The sequence below is a fragment of the Pecten maximus genome, chromosome 10, assembly GCF_902652985.1.
Source record: "Pecten maximus chromosome 10, xPecMax1.1, whole genome shotgun sequence".
NCBI lineage: Eukaryota > Metazoa > Mollusca > Bivalvia > Pectinida > Pectinidae > Pecten > Pecten maximus.
Genome location: NC_047024.1, coordinates 3,261,213 through 3,284,845, shown reverse-complemented (window position 1 = coordinate 3,284,845; position 23,633 = coordinate 3,261,213). Strand labels below are relative to the sequence as shown.

Below are 23,633 nucleotides of genomic sequence, written 5' to 3'. Positions count from 1 at the left end.
ATCCTAAAGTAACAAAGTCCAATTTTGTACTTTGTTTGATCATGTGGTCAAAATAGTATTGAGGCAAAAATCTATTTTAAGCAACATTTAATGACCTTGACCTTTAGCTAAACATGCCCTAAATCAATATCAATCTGCTATTCCCCAAGTGAAAGCTTCACAGTTTGAACTTGATTGTACTATTCATTCTCAAGTTGTCATCAAAACAAACAAAAGCTTCTTTAAATAACAGTGGCATTGACCTTAGCTGATCGCACCAAAAATAAACAGGGTTCTGTTCATCACATTGTGGAAGCACTAGAAGAATTTGAACTTCAATTGACTCTGCATTTCGAAATATCTCCTAGATAACAGACAGACATATACAGGATGCCCATAGGGTCTGTATCGCTCACCTGGATATTTCAATGATTATGGCAAAACACTTCTCGTTGGACCCTAATGACCTTGACCTTTGACCTAGTAACCCTGATCTCCTTGTTTATTTCAGACCAATAAAACATTCATCAGTGAACAGATACAGAATTTGACCATGACCTTTTGGCCTAATGATCTTGATGTTTGACCTTGATTTTTGAACTGAGTATGTAATTTTGTGAACTTAACATTCTGACCAGACTTCATATAAATTTATCAATAAATGCTAAAGTTAACAACCGGGAACTTAATTTGTTGATGGACAGACAGACAGCTGGACAAAATGATTGCTAAAGGGCATCTGTATCTTCGAAATGGGGACCTTAAATTAAGACAAAAAAAAAATATTTTAAAGAATTAGCTGAATTTCACCTATTGGGTCCCACCCCTGGGGGATCCCTAACCCACTATTTATACAGATTTATTTTCCTTTAACCCAAGGATGATTTAGATCGAAAGAATCTTGCCTTTGAAACAGAAGAAGGGTTTTAAAGAATTTGCTAGATTTCCCCTATTGGGCTCCACCCCTTAGGCCACTGGAAGGCCAACCCCACCACTTGTACAATTTTGAATTCCCAACTACTAGGAATGCTTTCAGCAAAATATGAGCGATATCCAGTGCATGTTTCTAGAGAAGTGATCTATAGCAGTATAGTCAAATTTGCCCCCTTTTGACCCACCCCTCAGCTCCCTAGGGGGTCAATTTTTTAAGTTAACCAGAGATATATCCTTTTTGTCATTGTTAGCAAACAGTAAAAGCATCTCTATTGTTGATATATTTCCAGCTTTTATCACTTGCAATTCTAGCCAGAAGGTTGGATGAAAGCACAAGGTTATATCGAGGTACAGAATTGTAAAACATCAGGTTATATAAGGTACAGAATGCAGAGAAGTGGTTACTATCAGAAACAACTACAGATTACAGAGGGAAAATAGTTCACACAATTATGTCCGCCACCAAAAGCTGCCCGCACCAGTAAGCAACGTTTTTGTTTAAAAGTTTACTGATATCAATAATAAAATGACTTTTTAAAGATATACATGTATTTTTGTGTCTCTTCTTGGATAAAAGGTAATATTATAGTCTTCTTTTGTACTTCTCCTACATCAATAATCTTTACTATAACACTTTGAGAGAAAAATGGGAAGAAATTTCTAATTCTACAGGAGAAAACAATAGTAAAAAAAAAATTATTGAATTTTCTTAAAAAGATGTGCACACATTCCTGTCAAGCTGGCAGGAATCAGTCCTGACAATTTCCAAGTGCAGAATTTTTTGTGGAAGAAACGCTTATATACAAACACATACATGTCCTGTGTGCATGAGTGATGAAGTTTTGTGAAGAAATATATATATAATATAAAATAAATAAAGTATTTAATACTGATTATGTGTTTGTTAAAAATGCATTCTGATAAACGTAAAAATAAATCTTGTCCAATATCATTATGACCACACACTTACCTCACCGTTCTTTACTCTAGAAAATGTTTCATGTTAGTCTGACAGTCTTATACATTTGTTTTCAGTACAACAATCAGTTTCCTATTTAATACCATACACATTAACTCGCAAATCGTATTAAACTTTCCTGTTATGAAAATGCATTTTGAAAGAAAAGCTGACAAAGGTCTAGTACTTATCCAGAAAAGACACTGAAACCATGAAGCACTGTTTAGTTGATAGAAAGTCGCAGTAGATAATTAAATACTAAACAGAACCAGGAAGTATTGGCTCCTTTTAGTAAAGTATCATGGATCCTATTAGTAATGTATTCTATTACAACTATCACGGATCCTATAAGTAAAGTATCTTATGACAACTATCACGGATCCTATTAGTAAAGTATCCTTTGACAATTATCACGGATCCTATTAGTAAAGTATCTTATGACAACTATCACGGATCCTATTAGTAAAGTATCTTATGACAACTATCACGGATCCTATAAGTAAAGTATCCTTTGACAATTATCACGGATCCTATTAGTAAAGTATCCTTTGACAATTATCACGGATCCTATTAGTAAAGTATCCTATTACAACTATCACGGATCTTATAAGTAAAGTATCCTATTACAACTATCACGGATCTTATTAGTAAAGTAAAATATTTAAAAACCTCTTCCGCTTAAAAAAAGTCATTATTAAACTGACATTAATCTGAAATAAAGCAATAAAGAAGGAGTTTATTTTGATGCTTAGCCAAGTAGCTGTTGATTAATAACATGATACATTAAGAGTAGAGAGGTTAAGAGTTTAAATCCGTGTGAGGTTTAGTAGTACTAGAAAATAAAGAATTCAAGATCTTAATTGCATATCTGGAATAAAACATGACTTCTTTCCTATATGAATTTTTAAATATCTTATTCCGAATGTATAGATATTTCAGTCATGTTTGTATAATGCATTATATATCTAATCCAACTGTATACTGTAGATATACAAGTGGTTCGTTTCACAGATTTGATGTACTCTGTACAATCAACGCATCATTCAGGTTGACCTGTAATTGATTATGAAGCATGCAATGTGCAAGCAGAGAAGCTGCAAGCAAGCAAACCTGTATGCGATTGTTGACCATGCGAGCCAATGCCTCTTTAGCACTAGGTGTAGGTGGCCTTGACCCAGCTCCTGACTCCTCCCCCGACACGCGTCGCTCTAAAGCAGCCATGGCAGACTGCTGGAAGGGGGTGTTCACCTGATTTCCGGGCGACCGGGCAGACATCTCCCCACGTTGCCGAGCATGGTTACCCATCATGTGTAGATATTGATTTTGCATCATCATTGGGTCTGCGATATCCATGGCCTCTGGAAACATGACTGGTGGTGGTGTTGGCTCCCGTGGCGGTGGAGGGGGTGGTGTAGGAGACTTGGGTCGAGGGTACTCTATCAGCTCCGGGTCGTAGATCACCTCATCAAGCTTCTCTCCCTTAGTAATGCTGTCAGTGACCCAGTCAGGGGTGACAATCTTTATATTAGCTACGTGTGCGGAGGCGGATCGGTACTTCTCCTGGTAAAATAATATTGTGAACTATAAAGTATAGCCAGAGATGTATGGACTGTAGGCATTTCACTCTCCATCAATATAATACACAAGTGGATGACAGAGAAACTTCATCCATGTACAGACGGCAGGGAAAGAACTTGGCTTGTGAATGAATTGCAAGAAATCTAACTTCTGATTCAACATCAACACCTATCTGTATTTAACAACATTAAGAATGTTATTAGAGACTGGTATTTTGTAATACCAGGGACAACTGTGTGAAATTTAGAGGAACCATATTAAATGACTTTTAATGTAACGGAAATGATTCATACGCTTTCAGTATTGTAAGTGATGAGATGGGTACACGACTGATCTAGGGTTTGTTGACATCGACCGCCATAGTAAGTCACCATTCCCCATAGTGCCTTGGCATCATCAGGCTCCAACTGAAATACAGAACACTCGGGGTAAAGTTGTTTACTCATGTCAGAAAGAACTTTCAGAAATATATTTAATATATAAGTATTTAAGTATTAAAATATAATGTATAAAATCTAACGTAAAATTGTAGATGTTCTATGAGTGAATTAGAACCACACTGTTAACCATTCTATGTAATTCTATCACAGGAAGGTATACAGGAAGTTGTGTTTTGATCGCTCTTACCTGAGAGGAACAGGCTACAACTCCAGATAACAGGCGCCCTTCTGGTGCAAATATCTCAATACTAACAGCAAGCTAAGGATAAGTCTACAGACAGGTATCAGGTATCCAGGCTTGGACTTAAACTCTACTGGAAGTTGATTTTGTTTGAAATGCTAATGAAGTTATCACACTTCACACAGAGTAAGTGTGAGATAGTGCTACAATTAAATACAATTTGTATCATGATAAATACTGCTGCAATATAGAAATATTGTGGAGATATTGTTGTTTTTTTATCATAACATGCCATTAACAGGAGTTGTCATAAGACAACTTAGCTCACTGAATGGGTTGAAATTCAGAATTAATTATTCAAAAGTAGTCAAAGGTCATAGTAAAGGCCAGCAGCTCTGCCATATAGTACCAAAGGTCATGTCAGAGTAACAGACATGTCAAATGCTTGAGTTGTATCCTCATCAGTATTGAATAATTATTAATTATAAAAACTTTAACCTTGTCGTTTAGGGATGTGACTGACTTGTCCCCGCAAGCTATAAACAGAATAGTGTGAACCAAGAATCAATATCCAATTTTTACAATAAAATTTACTCTAACCTATAAAATTTATAACAGCAGACAGCAATTGATAAGTAAGAATTATAGAATATATGCATATTATGCATTTCATATTATTAGATATCAGTTCCAACTGTTTCAGTTGAATTGTGAGGATACGGAAGTCTTTTCTTGCATTTCACAGACAGGATCACCCACTGGCTCTGCAAAATAAATTGTACTTTTTTTTCAGAATACATCCATAATATGAATCAGTTTTGAAATATACAAATATCTAAATTTAATGTTTTGCAATTTTTCAAGAACAAATGATGTTTACGTGTTGCAGGGTACCATAAAATTTTGATATAAGAAGTTCAATACAACCGCAAGACAGGGGAATATCCAGTCACTTATCAACTTATAGTCAAGCTGCTAATACTGATCTTATTGAAAATTTCAAATAGCCTATCGACAAATTAAAACTTCAATAAAAAATAGGTTGTTGAGTCAATGTTGACATTAATTTCCCTTTGTAAACTCACCGTGACAACAGGAAGTTCAAAGAGTTCTTTGGCCTCTGAGTAGTCATCTTGTGTATGATCATCAGCGATCACATGACTCACCATCTGACTCAAATATGTGTCTCTCTTTGCCCCTCCAGCATTAAGAAGAGCAAGTACCTGATTAATTAATATAAACATTAGTTATTAATGCGTTGGCATATAATTCAATATTATCTACATGAATGAATTTATTTCTTTTTATGGGGAAATACAGGGCATCCAGTAGTCCCTTGAGAGTATGTTTTTGACTCCCCAAATTGAGATCTGACTCTTGGTTTTGAGGGACTTGTCTATTTAACATATGTTTTGACCCTTCAGATTTCTCAGATATAGTGATTTGACTTCTGAAATTGCTAAAAGTCAAGGGTCAACTGGATGCCCTGAATTTTAGCTGAAATACAATTTATATGTATCCAACTTCTAACAAAATCAGTAAGAGGTTAATTGCCGAGATTCATATTACGGTAAAAAAATAATCTGAAAATGAATTTTAAAGAAGTATACAGCATAATACTGTAAGTGCACACTTTACTTGGAATACATCATTATGCTCAGGTACAATAGTCTATATTGTACTATGGATATCAGGCAATTTCTTAGAATCAAATCAATGGTTCATTATTTTTCTAAATGTTGGACTTACTTGTTGGTGAGAATGAAAAACAAGAGGCCCATGGGGCCTGTATCGCTCACCTGGTTGGATTAGACCAAATGTCAAAATAATGTTCATGTTCAATTCGTTTTATTTGTCAATCTCAAACAATGCTATATGTGGTTATGGTGTTGGGTTCCCAACTGCTTTAAAGAAATAACGAAGTCCAGACTCTCTAAGGGTCTGAAAGACCTCAAGAATTGTTTTTAGAACATCCATTCATGACTTTATGACTAAACTAGCAATTTAAAGGAATTACCTCTATTTCCCCTATGAGGCCCTGCCCCTTTGGCCCCTTGGGGGTCAGAGTCACCATTTATGCAAAATCTGTTCCCCTTCTCCCAATGATGTTTCTGACCAAATTGGGTTCAAATCCTTTCATAACTTTATGACAAGTAGCGATTTAAAGGAATTACCTCTATTTCCCCTATGGGGCCACGCCCCTTTGGCCCCTTGCCTTGGGGGTCAGAGTCACCATTTATGCAAAATCTGATCCCCTTCCACCAATGATATTTCTGACCAAATTGGGTTCAAATCCATTCATAACTTAATAACTAGTAGCGATTTAATTGGGCCCCGCCCCTTTGGCCCCTCGGGGGTCAGAGTCACCATTTATGCAAAATCTGTTCCCCTTCCCCCAAGGATGTTCTCGACTAAATTGGGTTTAAATCCATTCATAACTTTATGACTAGTAGCGACTTAAAGGCATTACCTCTATTTCCCCTATTGGGTCCCGCCTCTCCGGCCCCTTGGGGGTCAGAGTCACCATTTATGCAAAATCTGATCTCTTTCCGCCAAGGATGATTCTGACCAAATTTGGTCAAAATCCAATTAGAACTTTATGACTAGTTAGTAGTAGCGATTTGAAGCAAATGTTGAAGGATGGACGCCGCGCCATGACATAAGCTCACCGGACCTTCGGTCCAGGTGAGCTAACAATGTAATAATGACATATATGTAGCCAGAGGTTAATCTAGACCATTTTTCCTGCCAAAATTAGGTAGATTCCCCAATGATGGTATTTTCCTCTTTGAATAAAACAAATTCCCCATCAAGATAAAATCCCATAAAATAGGGGAACATTCTCCAAAACAGGGGAATCCCCCAAATTTTGATGAAATATGTAAGAGTTATATACTTATTGCAAAGAATAGTTGTAAAATGTTGAAGTTTAAAGAATGATTCAAGACACTGCAGCCCTTCATTTCCCCTGAATTTCATAACGGGTATTATTCCCCATATCCTAGATTAACGCCTGGTGGCGTTGGTCTTCAATAAGTCTACTGAAATACGTACATTACATACACTGTACAGCGACATAGATACTTGGAATCCAATAACGTTAGTTTCTTTAATTATACCTCTGGGTCAATATCGCCGACAACGTAATAGGTCACATCTTTGAAAAGATCCTCTGGGGTCTTTTCTTCTTCCTTCTTTTCTGCATCAGCAGCCATTTTGACTTCTTCACATAACAAAATGCAATATTTCTAGAAGTAAACTCATCGCATCTCAACCTGCAAGATGTCGCTTTCCCGCTAACTGATCGGTCAAGGTCATTTCCCTGAGGTCTATACGTGTTTGCATCGTAAGAACATAATCGTGCAATTTTATTAAGCGCATTTAAAACCGAGATCAACTATTTTACAATTCGAGGTTTGTCGTAAACAAAGACATTGAAATTACTATTAATTAAAACAAAATATAATATATAGAAATGAAATAGTTTAATTACCCTTCTCTTAATCTGAGACATAAAATAATAAAGAAATGAATAAAGTTCTTGCTTACCTCAGTGTCGTAAACTAAGCGCCGTACCAGTTGTTGATACTTTGTTGGATATCGAAGATTTATTTTATTGTTGGCGTGAAAAAACAAAACAACGCCTTTTGTAGGTAAACCCAGCAGGTAATGACGTAGAATTTTAATATTTTGCTCATACGAGATGATGATAATATCGTTAACAACCAACAGTTAAGCACAGAATATGTGGTTTTAGCAAAGCCCTAAGCATCAATGTCACTGACTCAGGATCACTGCACATAAAAATGTAACCCTAATAACATAACATTCCGTGATAATGAATTTTTATTGATCCTAACACATATTTTAATATGTTGTCTGTGTGATGGTTTTAATATAATGTTAATTCTATATATTGTTGCAATTATTAAATTATATCCACCCAACACCAGGGCTCATCCTGTATATAGTCCATGCACCCAGTGTTTATTTATCTTTACAGATCAGTAGCTTGAAAACGGTGGCCTTGAAGCTGCTACAGAAAATTCTGCAGCAGCACATATGAGCCACTTCTCCACTAGACTCTACAAAATATGCGGAATATTGGCTCCGACATAAACAAGTCCAGGGTGAGCCCTGTATATAGAAAGTGGTACTATGTAATATGATCTTCAGCACATCCTTGTGTATTGAAGAATGTATACATTGTACCTGTACCGTATCAGTGTTGATGGTTCACAGTCAATTCACCCAGGTGTTAACTCAAGTCTGTAACCCCTAAGTTGGTTTTTCTCAAACTTGCTCACATTCATTCACTCTGTTACCATTTTACTGTTAATTTATTATTTACTTACATTAGTTGGATTTAGAAATTTCAATATTGTCTTAATGACTTAATGATAATAATTATATATATTAGCCTTACTGTAATTATAATTGGAATAAAAGCAAGGGAACATATCAAACATTTTAATAATTAACAATATCTAAAGGATGCTTGTACAAGACTGGAAATAGACATATTTCTCATTGACAATTAATAATTTAGTTTATGTGTTGATTGACAATTAATAATAGTTGATTGATCCTGTAACCTGTAACAGTCATATATTGTCACTATCACATAATGTAAAATCTCCCTCCATACTAACCGAATTCACAAGGTTATGAGGAAAATTGTATATAAAAAAAAGATTATTTTAGGAAGGCTGAGTACATGTATAATTGTATGTATCATTCAAAGACAAGGTAAGGTTTAATGAACAATATATACTATTAAGTGTAACAATGGTTCTTTTTCATTGAAATTGGTAAAGATGGATTTTTTAATTTAAATACTGATTTTATGTTTTCTTGACCAGTTAATTCAAAGAAACAATAAGCTTGCAGACTAATATTAGCTGTAAATAAAAGTAAAAAGTCTGTAGGGAGTAATAATATTATAATTTAATGTTTACTTTGATAAACTTTCTCAAGTTTTTTAACCACAAATTTACATCCTTGCTGATGTTTGTACACATGTGTCCTTGGTGATATATAAATATAGTAGCTGCATAGTGAAGTAATTATATATAAGTGTCTGACTAATATAGGAATCAAGCACCATGTGTGCCCTGCCATCCTCCCAACCTCCAACAAAGAGGAAGGAAATCTACAAGTACGAGGCACCATGGACGGTTTACAGCATGAACTGGAGCATCCGACCGGACAAACGTTTCAGACTTGCCCTGGGAAGTTTTGTTGAGGAATACAACAACAAGGTGATCATTATTTAAATAATATGACGAGTCTTTGAGCTACCAAACACTGATTTATTTAAGATATATAATGGTTCATATTATATTTTGATAGTGATGATCATTTGTCAAAACAACCAAAGTGGAGAAAAAATGTCTGCACCTGTATGACGTGTAAAAAAAAATCTGAACCCTGAAGTTAATAATTCATTTAGTGTGTTTAGAACATGACAAAGTCAAAATGTATAGTTCTGGTTGAGATTTCTCTGTCTACAAGACACAATGATTAATAAAGACGGGCTAGTATGTTATGATTAGTGATATATATCTACATGTATTAATTTTAAAAGCTTGTTTGACATTTTTGTATATGATATATTGTATGTATTAATAAGTTAATGCTTTTATTTTTTGATATTACGTTGTAATGAACAACACAAGTAGATTACCCGGCCTCGTTATATAAGCTGCAGTTGTACACAAAATGTTGTAGAATTGTTTGTACCAACCATCCATGTCAGGATATTTTTTTTATTTCATATACCAAATTCATTCACATATTATCACAACAGGATCGTGAAGACTTTGGTTCATCACATCCATAATTGAGTTTAAGTGACTACATCAGACCTGTATACATTCATACTTTCAATGTGAAGAACATATGAGATTATCACAGGGGTTGCCTTAACTTCTCAAATTTTAGTAAAACACTAATTTGTCCATTCATTGAGAATGTATAACATCTAATGCAGGTGTAAATCACATCACACATTCTGCACTCCAACACATTTGGTAGCAAATAAATCCAATATAAAATTTGATGAAGATCCATCTAAAAGACTTAGATCGTTGATGTTTTACTCACTGATGGGCTCGAAAGCAATCCATTGTTGCCATATTTGTAAACCTGTAAACCAAACTGTGCATACCAGACATGTTGAACCCCTGAACATTGGTTAAAAAAACGTGTCATAAACATCATAAACATTTAACGCTGTATGCTACTTTACCTAAATATGGAGCTTTGTTTATCACAGGTCCAGATTGTCTCCCTTGATGAAGAAACATCTGAATTTACATCAAAGAGCACATTTGATCACCCATACCCAACCACCAAGATTATGTGGATACCAGATTCTGTAAGTGTATACTCCAGCTGATTTTATTGAATTAACAGGAATTTCAACTAGTTTATTATTTTTTTTCAAGTAAGGTTCATGATGTAACATTTAAATGCAGATCACACCTTCTGGTCTGTTGTTGATGTAGTTTTTGTCTGGTAGATACCCTGCAGTGTGTATATACTATACAGGTGTTGTAAAACAACAACAATCTTGCATTTCATTGTTTATGACATGGATCTGATATGAGATCATCATCAGATGGTGGGCTATTCAAGTCGGCCTGCGTCTGTGGTCGTCCGTCTTTCCGTCTGTCCCTCCCTAAATATTTAATAATTCTTGTTATCACTGTTTTTCCTGAAGGGATCTTTCTCAAATTTCATATGTAGGTTCCCCTTGGTCCCTGGCTCTGCATATTGTATTTTCGGACCAATCGGAAAACAACATGGCCGACAGGCAGCCATCTTAGATTTTGAAAATTGAATTTTGTTATCACTATTTCTCAGAAACTACTGAATGAGTCTTTCTAAAATTTCATATGAAGGTTCCCCTTGGTCCCTAGTTGTGCATATTGCATTTTGGGAACAACTTGAAAACAACATGGCTCTCTGGCGGCCATCTTAGAATTTGACTATTGCAGGTTTCTCCTGCTATAATGTACATGTACTATATCAAGTTATGAAATGTTTTGAAAGAAGAGTGAAAGAAGGAAAAAAAGAAAAAATACCAGTCTTTCATTTGAATGATATAGAATCATTCAATGGTGGGCGCCAAGATCCCTCGGGGATCTCTTGTTAAACAGTTTCATAGTTATTACAGAAAGATGTACTATATATTGATGTACATAATTTTGTAATTACAGAGTGATGTGCTACTGACGTATATACCGAATGTAATTAACTTTATCGTTACAGAAATGTTTACTATATATACTGACGTACATAATTTTGTCATTACAGAAAGGTTTACTATGTATACTAAGGTACATAATTTTGTCGTTACAAAAAGGTTTACTATGTATACTGACATACATAATTTTGTCGTTACAGAAAGGTTTAATTTTGTCGTTACAGAAAGGTGTATTTCCTGATCTTCTGGCCACCAGTGGAGATTACCTGAGGGTATGGAGAGTCAGTAGTGACAATGAAACACGATTAGAGTGCCTACTTAACAATGTAAGTATTCCAGTCATCTTTTTCATATGTTTATCTTTTTCGTTTTCCATTATTTTGGTCTCTGATATGTGTAAGTAAACATCTACTATCTTGGCCTGGAGTAGACTTCTAATAACAATCATAATGGATATTGATAGAATTGAATCATCAAGAATGTCACTGAACTCTTGATAATGTGTTTTGACTCCCCAGAATTAGCTTCATGTTTGCATGGATATTTCTGTCTGACATATGGCTTGACCATTCAAATTTTAACTTGCCTGGTACAAAGGACCAAGGTGAGCTTATGTCATACCCTGGCGTCCATCCGTCAACAGTTACCTTGTGAATACGATAACTTGAATAAGTATCAACAAAGTTGAACGAGTTCGAAAATGGGAATTATTCAACAGTTACTGACAGAGTTATTGTCCTTTGTGATAATATTATCATAGGACCTTGTGAACATGATAACTGGAATAAATATCAACCAAGTTTGATGAAACATTGTAAGCAGCCATATATAGACAGATTTCAGACAAGTTTGAAATGGTAATTATTCGACAGTAGCTTAGAGTTATTGCCCTTTGTAAAAATATCACTATCAACAATTCTTTAGCTCACATGGCCCGAAGTGTAAATCTTTTTAAAATGTACTAGATCTGAACAACTTAATGGATTTCGATGAAATTTGGTGTGGAGAATTATTTGGCAATGTTGTATGTTGTATAAATGAAGGATATGACACCCTTGTTCATTTGACTTTAGAAATTGCTAAAAGTCAATGATCAACTGAAAGCCTTGGGGCTGGTTATACAGAAGTGATCATGACTACCTTGTAGTTAATTGAACCAGTTCAACAACTGCTGGGCACACACTGCACAAAGTGTTACAATTTTTACACTAAATTTTGACTTTGGTTTCAGAATAAAAATTCAGACTTCTGTGCCCCATTGACGTCATTTGATTGGAATGAAGTTGACCCAAATTTACTTGGAACTTCCAGTATAGACACAACCTGTACAATATGGGGCTTGGAGGTATGAGTCATGTTTAAGGACTACAGCTTTTTAAGATGAAATTTATCAATACTTTTTATTAAGATCGAACAATTATTGTAGATTTTAATGAATGTTACTGAAAAGATGTACAGACATGTCCGTATCGCTTAAGTTGATGAAAGAATAACTAAGATTATGCTATAACTACTCCAAATGATTGACTATCTATCCTACATCATTAACTTTCTCTTTTGTTTATGATCTCAGGGGACATTAACCTCTGAGTACTGATCAGTTATTGAAGTTTAAAGTTTGTATTGACATAGTTTTGTCTGTGTTTCAGACAGGTCAGGTTTTGGGGCGCGTGAATGTTGTATCCGGCCATGTAAAGACGCAGCTCATTGCACACGACAAGGAAGTCTATGATATTGCTTTCAGTCGAGCAGGAGGTGGTCGCGACATGTTTGCAAGTGTTGGTGAGTGCGATGCGAATTATCCAACATGTTAGACAAAATTGTTTTATGTAAATTATGGAGGGTAGTAGACCCTGTTGGGCCATGAAGGGCGATACTTACATAAAGCCAGGGTGCCTCTTACTCAAACGTCAGGTGTGGCCTTACTGTAGGACAAAGAAATATCACCAGGCATCACCTGCCAGTTAACAAGGGAATTGTAAACTAAACCCAGCGGTAAACTATATATAAAAGCATCTGTTTAATCACTTATTAATAAACAATGATCACTTAACATGGCAGTCATCAAAGCCTTCAATTGGCAGCTCCTATTTACACGTAGATCTATGTCCCGCTCCAGTTCTGCCTTTTTGAGTGTTCACTTTTTATTTGGTAAACCAGAGGAAATGTTTTGAAGTAAATAAAACCTTTCATTTTGCATTATAGTCATTACTCGCTTTTTTTTTCTTTCTACACAAAATTCTGAAATCTTAAAATCTGCCTGCATGAAAATAGGAAATGTACCAAAGGTTAGTAGCAGCTTGGTGTAGAGGCTGAGTAAAGTGTATGTCTCTCATATCAAGGTACAGGAACAGAATTTGAATTGAATCAGTTGTCTTTGTATTAAAACTGATTATATACACCTGTATCTCCTTGTTACTATTGTCGATGGGCCGTAAAACCCAAACAAACAACCTCGTTACTGTGTTAACACCCTATCAACACATTCCCCTGTCAAGTGGGATATTAATATTAACTTTACGTTGTCTAGGTGCCGATGGCTCTGTGCGGATGTTTGACCTCCGACATCTGGAACATTCCACCATTATATACGAGGACCCACAGCACCATCCCCTGCTCAGACTGGGCTGGAACAAACAGGATCCTAACTATCTAGCCACTATGGCTATGGATTCCCTCGAGGTCAGTGTAAATCAAAACAGACTCATTCTAATTATATTTCTGATGTATAATTTTGGTGCTAGTATGTCTGTTTCTGCTATTTTGTACTAGGTTTTCATGTATATGGAGAAAGTCCAGTACATATGTAAAATGTCTGAATAAACTCAGAAAAAAATATCTCAACATCTGAAAGGGATCTGAAAACTCCTACTTGGAACATTGTTCAATAAATTTTCTCAAAAACCATTTTTTATTATCAGCATTAAATTGACATTTTTGATAATGAATTTCAGGTGATAATACTGGATGTGCGAGTACCATGTACTCCCGTGGCCAGACTCAACAACCACAGGGCCTGTGTGAATGGCATTGCCTGGGCTCCACACTCCAGCTGTCATATCTGTACTGCAGGTAAGGCATCTAGTATTACACTAACAGTATAGTCATCAACCTCAACATTGAATCTACAAGGTAAGACATCTAGTATTACACTAACGATATTGTCATCGACCTCAACATTGAATCTACAAGGTAAGACATCTAGTATTACACTAACGGTATGGTCATCGACCTCAACATTGAATCTACAAGGTAAGGCATCTAGTATTACACTAACAGTATAGTCATCAACCTCAACATTGAATCTACAAGGTAAGACATCTAGTATTACACTAACGATATTGTCATCGACCTCAACATTGAATCTACAAGGTAAGACATCTAGTATTACACTAACGGTATGGTCATCGACCTCAACATTGAATCTACAAGGTAAGGCATCTAGTATTACACTAACAGTATAGTCATCGACCTCAACATTGAATCTACAAGGTAAGACATCTAGTATTACACTAACAGTATAGTCATCGACCTCAACATTGAATCTACAAGGTAAGACATCTAGTATTACACTAACAGTATAGTCATCGACCTCAACATTGAATCTACAAGGTAAGACATCTAGTATTACACTAACGGTATGGTCATCAACCTCAACATTGAATCTACAAGGTAAGACATCTAGTATTACACTGGCACTAACGGTATGGTCATCGACCTCAACATTGAATCTACAAGGATTTGACCTTGGACCCCTTGCTATTTAGTTTAGACCGTCCTTAAATGATCTTAGCTGTTGATAGGGCGTTAAACAAATAAAACCAAACCAAACCAAATTTAGTTTAGAAGTGGGGGGCTTAAATTATGGTTCAGATAATTATTTAAGTAGTATGACCTTTGATCATGCTATGACCTTGACATTGGGAGTGTAGACCTAAGATTGATAATGATATCATCTAATCACAATAGACCCAGCTATAAAAGTACTAGACTTACTTTTTTCTGAGATTAGTACAACAGTGGCATTAGCTTTGGATTGATGGGTAAGAGTGTTATTAGCTTGCCGGGACAAAGACTACTATTGTTTCTCCAGCTGATGACCTATATAAGTAACTACTATTGTTTCTCCAGCTGATGACCTGTATAAGTAACTTCTATTGTTTCTCCAGCTGATGACCTATATAAGTAACTATTGTTTCTCCAGCTGATGACCTATATAAGTAACTACTATTGTTTCTCCAGCTGATGACCTATATAAGTAACTACTATTGTTTCTCTAGCTGATGACCTATATAAGTAACTACTATTGTTTCTCCAGCTGATGACCTATATAAGTCAATACTATTGTTTCTCCAGCTGATGACCTATATAAGTAACTACTATTGTTTCTCTAGCTGATGACCTATATAAGTAACTACTATTGTTTCTCCAGCTGATGACCTATATAAGTCAATACTATTGTTTCTCCAGCTGATGACTTGTATAAGTAACTACTATTGTTTCTCCAGCTGATGACCTATATAAGTAACTACTATTGTTTCTCCAGCTGATGACCTATATAAGTAACTACTATTGTTTCTCCAGCTGATGACCTATATAAGTAACTACTATTGTTCTCCAGCTGATGACCTATATAAGTAACTACTATTGTTTCTCCAGCTGATGACCGATATAAGTAACTACTATCGTTTCTCCAGCTGATGACCTATATAAGTAACTACTATTGTTTCTCCAGCTGATGACCTGTATAAGTAACTACTATTGTTTCTCCAGCTGATGACCTGTATAAGTAACTACTATTGTTTCTCCAGCTGATGACCTATATAAGTAACTACTATTGTTTCTCCAGCTGACGACCTATATAAGTAACTTCTATTGTTTCTCCAGCTGAAGACCTGTATAAGTAACTTTTGTTTCTCCAGCTGACGACCTATATGAGTAACTACTATTGTTTTTCCAGCTGATGACCTATATAAGTAACTACTATTGTTTCTCCAGCTGATGACCTATATAAGTAACTACTATTGTTTCTCCAGCTGATGACCTATATAAGTAACTACTATTGTTTTTCCAGCTGATGACCTATATAAGTAACTACTATTGTTTCTCCAGCTGATGACCTATATAAGTAACTACTATTGTTTCTCCAGCTGATGACCTATATAAGTAACTACTATTGTTTCTCCAGCTGATGACCTATATAAGTAACTATTGTTTCTCCAGCTGATGACCGGTATAAGTAACTACTATTGTTTCTCCAGCTGATGACCTATATAAGTAACTACTATTGTTTCTCCAGCTGACGACCTATATAAGTAACTACTATTGTTTCTCCAGCTGATGGCCTATATAAGTAACTACTATTGTTTCTCCAGCTGACGACCTATATTAGTGACTACTATTGTTTCTCCAGCTGATGACCTATATAAGTAACTTCTATTGTTTCTCCAGCTGACGACCTATATTAGTGACTACTATTGTTTCTCCAGCTGACGACCTATATAATTCACTGCTATTGTTTCTCCAGCTGATGACCTATATAAGTAACTACTATTGTTTCTCCAGCTGACGACCTATATAAGTAACTACTATTGTTTCTCCAGCTGATGACCTATATAAGTAACTACTATTGTTTCTCCAGCTGATGACCTATATAAGTAACTACTATTGTTTCTCCAGCTGACGACCTATATAAGTAACTACTATTGTTTCTCCAGCTGATGACCTGTATAAGTAACTACTATTGTTTCTCCAGCTGATGACCTATATAAGTAACTACTATTGTTTCTCCAGCTGATGACCTATATAAGTAACTACTATTGTTTCTCCAGCTGATGACCTATATAAGTAACTATTGTTTCTCCAGCTGACGACCTATATAAGTAACTACTATTGTTTCTCCAGCTGATGACTTATATAAGTAACTACTATTGTTTCTCCAGCTGATGACCTATATAAGTAACTACTATTGTTTCTCCAGCTGATGACCTATATAAGTAACTACTATTGTTTCTCCAGCTGACGACCTGTATAAGTACCGTAACTTCTATTGTTTCTCCAGCTGATGACCACCAGGCACTGATATGGGATATCCAGTCAATGCCTCGGGCGATCGAGGATCCAATACTGGCATACACAGCAGGCGGGGAAATCAACCAGACACAATGGTCATCAACACAGCCGGACTGGATCTCAATCTGTTACAATAATTGTCTGGAGATACTACGGGTCTGAGGCGTCAAGTGTACTAGTTCTGTTTGGCAGCCATTTGTTGCCATTTATAGAAGTCGTCAGTGTAATGGTTATAGACATTGTCTAAGACATCTCACACTTTCTCTTTATGAACAATACCTGTTTATAATCCTCTCGGATACATTCGTCGGGTTGATTATAAACTTGGTAAACAGATGCTCTCCTGAAATCTTGGAACAATTTGGCAGCAATATCTATATGATGACATGATCTGTCAGTTTTCACCCAACAAGAACAGGATTAGCTCACAAGTGTGACATTGTCTCCATGTAGCATTCAAGTATGGCCATAGTATCAAATACTAGATGATCAATATTTGTAAAAGTTTCTTTATGATGTATTGGATAACTTGATCACATCTGAGTTACTTGTCATATTGATGGTGGTACGATTCAGGGAAATGCCTTTATTTTCTGAATTCAGTATTTACAGCGGATTTCTGGAAATCTGGAGCCTTCACCTGATTAATTTCCTGGAGTATGATCATTCAGATTCAGGATTGCTCCTTGTAGAGATGGATTTCTCAAAATCACCAAAAGGACACTTCCCAGGCTATAACGTTACATGTAATACTGAAAACCTTGGTTTTATTTGATTTGTGGGGTACCATTGTAGAAGGCTGTGTGTCTCCCTGGCTATAAAACTATGTATTATTTGTTTTACATTTGTATGTATGTAAATAAATCCTGACATTTTCAGAACAGATACACAATTACACACATACCCAGTATGTATGTTAATTTAATAGAATCGTTCATGTACATTATGTATGGTGATGATTCCAGAAAATGTCAATCAGGAGTGTAAAAATCCACAAATTCCAGGGCTACAAAATTTTCTGTTTAGTCTAGTAAAAATGACACCCATACTAGCCCAGGGCTAGTGAATTTCCCATGTTTCAGCAGATAAATAGTTAAATTTAATTCTATGAACAGGGGTGTCCAAAACACTTTAAAACCTTGAAAGTATTGGCAATAATCTTAATTGCCTTTGAGTTAATCTAATATGGAGTCCTTTGTACCAAATATATCATATATCGAAACTTTATTTTCCGAATTTTTCCAACTTATTACATGTAGTTTGGCTAACAGATTTTATAGTAGATTTTTGGTGTCTAGTAGCCCTGGGCTAGTGAAGTTTATTTGTCTACTAGCACTATAGGCTAGTGATTAAAGATTTTGTTTTAACCCCTGTGTATGCATACACAATTGTATATTTATTAAAACCTCATAGAATTGTCCATCTATGTATGCTGATGATTTCAAACCACTGCCCATCTATGCCTACAAGTATATGTGTATAGTTCCACTTATTCTTCCTGTGGAGAGTACATTGTCTATTTGTAAGTGGAAAAATTTTCATACAGTCGTGTGTGTATTTATAATTTCTGTAGTGAGAAAGCTTTCAAGATTGCATTCATCGTTCCATTTTCTTGAAAAATCAGAAATTACCTTTTTTTACATGTAAGAGTTCAGAGATTTTATATTGTATTGTAAATAATGATTTGATTTTGTATAGTGTCAGTAATTTTGTCATGCTGTTCTACTTTTTTATTCCTTTTTTTTCGTCTTGCATTTTTTTTTTTACATAATTAGCAAACAATAAAACAAAATTTGTGAACCCTGTTGTCATTGGTTAGGAGGGGGGGGGGGGGGTGTGTGATTATGAACAACTATGTTAAGACTTGTAATTGCTCTTGTGTTGGTTTGTCTAATTTATTAGTCATAGTTGAGCTCTTCTCAACCAGATCAGTTTGGAAAGCAATTCACAAAATCTGTATAGTATTTGAAGCTTTTGGGACCTGGTACATGACTTGATGTCTGTATCACTGATACAGAGTATTCTATCGACACATACAACAGCTAAAGTAACACAGCCATTCTCATGATCATTAAGATAAAATTGTAATCTGATCCAATAGTTTCTGAATCATTAGAATTCTACTGACGATCACCCAAACCATCGTTAGTGTTGGCCAGTGTTAGTATAGAGGCTGTACTTACGACTGAAAATGTACAGAAATATAAATCTCTTGAAATTGTTGCTTTTCTGTTTGATTGTATCAACTAGACATTCACAATGATAGTGGTTGAAATTACTGAAAACTTCCTCTAGGAAAACATTTATTTATTGATTGTATTATTATATGTGTTAGTTATGGTAAGTCTTTTTTATGGTATTTCATTTAGGAAAGAATCACTTTACAATATATCAATGGAAGAGTCGGATTTCCATTTCCAGGCAGTTGATGGTTCCTGCCTTGGCCCAGATGTTCAATTTTAAAATCCAGATCAAATAATTTCTGGTAAAACTAACTTAACAAAATTCTATGAGACTATAACATTCGTCATTCTCTTCCTACCTGACCGTTTTAAGGAATACACACACTCAGGTTTGGAAGTAAAGGAGAAATGAGATTTTTTTAATCAAGTGATTAAGCTAATCACCTTTCAAACAACTGGGCCCAGGTGCTTACCATGTTTATTATACACACATTACCAACTAAAGTTAAAACACTGGCTGCTTTCTAGCTATCTTGCTTCTGACTGGTCAATAATGTATCATTTGTCTTTATAACAAAATGGGAATGCATAACTCAACCTAATTTTGATGGAAATCAATATTTCATATTTTCTGTTAAGTTCATTTGAAATATACACTGTAAAAATATGTTGAGAATTCCACATTTGTCAATATACATAATTGTCTAGAAAAATGTCAAAGACATATTATCATCAACTCACTTCAATTCATATACATTGTACATGTAACAGTGTTCATTAAAACGCCATTGAAATATGAATTAATGTCTGTTTATAATTTTTTAACACCAGCCAGTACACGTGGAGTCCACTTTTATGTTTGGTCACAGCTGAAGAGTTACACTGTAGTTGCATGTCCCTATCTGGGGTAGAATACTACAGAAAATTACCATTGCTGGTCGAAACATAGGTCATAGTGACCTAGTTTTATCTGCAACAGTTCATTGCCACAGATTTAACTACCAAAGAATGATGAGCATTACATAAGTGTAATTGTTACTGTAATTAGGGCCCCGCATCGAGAGATGCGGGTGCCCTATAGTAATCAGGTTGTCCGTCCGTCCGTCCGTCCGTCCGTCCGTCCGTCCGTCCGTCCGTCTGTCCGTTTTTTTTCTTCTGCACAAAAATGATTGAAGGAGATGAAGGATTTGTATCAAATTGGAACTGATGATTCCTCATGCATCCTAGATCAGATGTGTAGTATTTCATGCAAATCGAATTCAAAATGGCTGTTTGGTGGCCATATTGGATTTTAACATTAACATGAAAATACTGGATCTTTGTTGTTTTTAACTGTTCACTTTTCGATTATGCAAAGTTGTCAAGAAATAAACCAAGAGTTAACTGACAGAATGATCAAACTCATAGTTCAAGGTCACAAGTTCAAAGGTCAACGGTCAAGGTCATCCTGGGTCGGCTTCAAAATGCCAGGTAATCGACCCATTTGGATTTTAGCAGTCAAAACAATTTTGACATTTTCTTATCAATGAATGATCTTGTTTTTGATATGCTTTTATATAAATTTGAAACATTAGTTATAGCAGATTGCAGAATTGTTTATTAGGGCCCCGCATCAAAGATGCGGTGCCCTATAGTAATCAGGTTGTCTGTCTGTCCGTCTGTCCGTTTTTTTCTTTTGCGAGTTGGAGGATTTCGGTGAAAATTGGTACATAGTGGTATTTAGGGAAGCCAAACACAATGGTACCACTTACAAAATCGTCTGTTGCCATGGTAACAAATGGAGGCTTCTGATTGGTTGAAATTTCGATATTGTTCGATTTCGGTGAAAATTGGTACATAGTGGTATTCAGGGAAGCCAAACACAATGATACCACTTATGAAACCGTCTGTTACCATGGTAACAAATGGAGGTTTCTGATTGGTTGAAATTTCGATATTGTTCGATTTCGGTGAAAATTGGTACATAGTGGTATTTAGGGAAGCCAAACACAATGGTACCACTTACGAAACCATCTGTTGCCATGGTAACAAATGGAGGTTTCTGATTGGTCAAAATTTAGTTATTGTTCGATTTTGGTGAGAGAATTGGTATATAGGGGTTTTGAGGGAACAATGGTTCACCTTTCCAAAACCTGTGTTGTCATGGGAATGAAACAGAGGCTTCTGATTGCGGCGAAAATTCGTACATACAGGTATTGAGGGAAGCCGATTTTCGATGATGTAACATTTTACATATTGACATAAAACCACAATACACACATACATATTCAATACTATTACAGTCTTCCATTAGCATAATTTATGACTTATGCAAAGTTGGTCACAATCAAACAAGATATCAACTGACCAAAGTTCAAAGTCAATGGGTCATATGTTAAGGTCGGATTGACATTTTTTAAATGGTATTAAAGATTTTGTTATGACATTATGAAGGTAAGTTGGTTTTGAAGTTGATTGGGTCTAAATATAAAAAGTTTTAAAACAAAAAAAGGTGAAAAAAGTACTGGTTTGGATTTCTTATACCTCAAATGACAAAAAAGGACATTATTAAAATATTTTAAAAAATCCTTTTTTTCTCCCCTTTTCTTCACATTTGGTATGTTTTGTTTTTCAGAAAACCTTCTCAAGTTTACCTTATTAGAATAACTGCATTGAGTTTATATCAGTTTGTGTGCTCCTTGATATTAGATTTGAAACAAATTTGAAAAGTGTAATGCTTGTAGAATTCTTTTAGCTAGCTTTTCCATACAATAATAATAAGCAGTATTGTCAGTGGCCCTATTAATGCTAACATTAATAAAACAATAGCAAAGGTTAATCAAAAACATATATCTAATAGTTTCATGTCAGTATATTACAATCAGTGTTTTTCCTGGGTATTTATACAGTGCACAGTGTATTCCTAAAAACGAAACTGGGAATTTTTTCATTGATTGTGAAAAGTCGTCATACAAATGTTATTTGGAATTTTCGAGTTGATTTTGGGAAAAAATCTGGCTAAAACGCTTTGAGAATGGGGTCGTTTGGCGCACCCAGTTATATAGGCAGGAAAAACACTGACAATAATTATTACATTTACCCTGAAGGGTCAGACACATAGCGGGGCCCTTTCTGACGTGTCAGTGTTCTAGTTTGTATTTTTTATGGAAATTATGAAATAGACAATATGTTTTCATAAATAGTGAAAAATTTAACCTTTAGAATAAGAAGTTTTACAGTGTAGCTTCCTGTAAGGGTCCTAAAAAGAATGGACAAAAAACCGCTGTGGACAAAACATCCATGAATAACAATGGACAAAACACCTATGGATATCACAATTGACAAAACACCCATAGATATCACAATTGACAAAACACCCATGGATATCACAATTGACAAAACACCCATAGATATCACAATTGACAAAACACCCATGGATATCACAATTGACAAAACACCCATAGATATCACCATGGACAAAACTTCTATGGATATCACAACTGAAAAATCTCCCATGGATATCACAATTGAAAAAACATTCATGGATATCACAATGGACAAAACATCCATGGATATCACAATTGACAAAACACCCATGGATATCACAATTGACAAAACACCCATAGATATCACCATGGACAAAACTTCTATGGATATCACAACTGAAAAATCTCCCATGGATATCACAATTGAAAAAACATTCATGGATATCAAAATTGACAAAATATCCATTGATATCACAATGGGCAAAATATCCATGGATATCACAATGGGCAAAACATCCATGGATATCGCAATTGAAAAATCTCCCATGGATATCACAATTGAAAAAACATCCATGGATATCAAAATTGACAAAACTCCTATGGATATCACGATGGACAAAACACCCATGTATATCACAACTGTCAGAAAAAACTTCCATGGATATCACAATGGACAAAACACCCATGGATATCACAACTGAAAAAACTTCCATGGATATCACAATGATGGTCAGACAAACCATAGAAGGACAAACCAAAGAAGAAGGGAGATTTGAATAGTCCATCAGAAAAAAACAATGATTTGATGATAGCTAACAGATCTGCCTGAGATTTCTAGGTACATAGTTTTAACT

General features: G+C 35.3%; 3 protein-coding genes across 53 annotated transcripts in view; 2 read left to right on the top strand and 1 right to left on the bottom strand.

The window, feature by feature from the left end:
• The window catches only part of LOC117335370 (PAX-interacting protein 1-like), a 33,863-nt gene extending 26,486 nt beyond the window's left edge, over positions 1-7,377 (bottom strand). For 49 of the 50 annotated variants that reach the window (XR_004534338.1, XR_004534335.1, XR_004534336.1 and 46 more), the window contains exons 1-6: positions 7,189-7,377; positions 5,155-5,292; positions 4,790-4,833; positions 4,076-4,136; positions 3,742-3,855; positions 2,981-3,430 (exon numbers count right to left, since the gene is read on the bottom strand). Coding sequence is in view for 2 of the 50 variants with exons in the window: in XM_033895322.1 (XP_033751213.1) it covers positions 2,981-3,430; positions 3,742-3,855; positions 4,076-4,136; positions 4,790-4,833; positions 5,155-5,292; positions 7,189-7,284 (903 nt within the window). In the remaining 48 variants the exon portion in view is untranslated. The remainder of the gene's footprint in view (positions 1-2,980; positions 3,431-3,741; positions 3,856-4,075; positions 4,137-4,789; positions 4,834-5,154; positions 5,293-7,188) is intronic. The other variant, XM_033895326.1, reaches the window with a different exon arrangement.
• A 252-nt stretch (positions 7,378-7,629) lies between these two features.
• On the top strand, positions 7,630-20,334 carry LOC117335581 (DDB1- and CUL4-associated factor 7). 2 transcript variants are annotated; one of them, XM_033895674.1, is made up of 10 exons: positions 7,630-7,735; positions 8,073-8,199; positions 9,163-9,330; positions 10,347-10,448; positions 11,504-11,605; positions 12,511-12,624; positions 12,929-13,061; positions 13,810-13,961; positions 14,234-14,351; positions 17,341-20,334. In XM_033895674.1, exons 2-10 carry the CDS (start codon positions 8,164-8,166, stop codon positions 17,511-17,513), a joined length of 1,098 nt encoding a protein of 365 aa, XP_033751565.1. In that variant the 5' UTR covers positions 7,630-7,735; positions 8,073-8,163; the 3' UTR covers positions 17,514-20,334. The 2 variants fall into 2 exon arrangements, with proteins under 2 accessions (XP_033751565.1, XP_033751566.1); XM_033895675.1 differs by lacking the exon at positions 8,073-8,199 and having other exon boundaries at positions 7,639-7,735.
• Positions 20,335-22,823: 2,489 nt separating this feature from the next.
• LOC117335919 lies at positions 22,824-23,480 on the top strand. The gene has a single exon (XM_033896201.1). The coding sequence runs from the start codon at positions 22,824-22,826 to the stop codon at positions 23,478-23,480; it is 657 nt and encodes a 218-aa protein (XP_033752092.1).
• Positions 23,481-23,633: the final 153 nt, after the last annotated feature.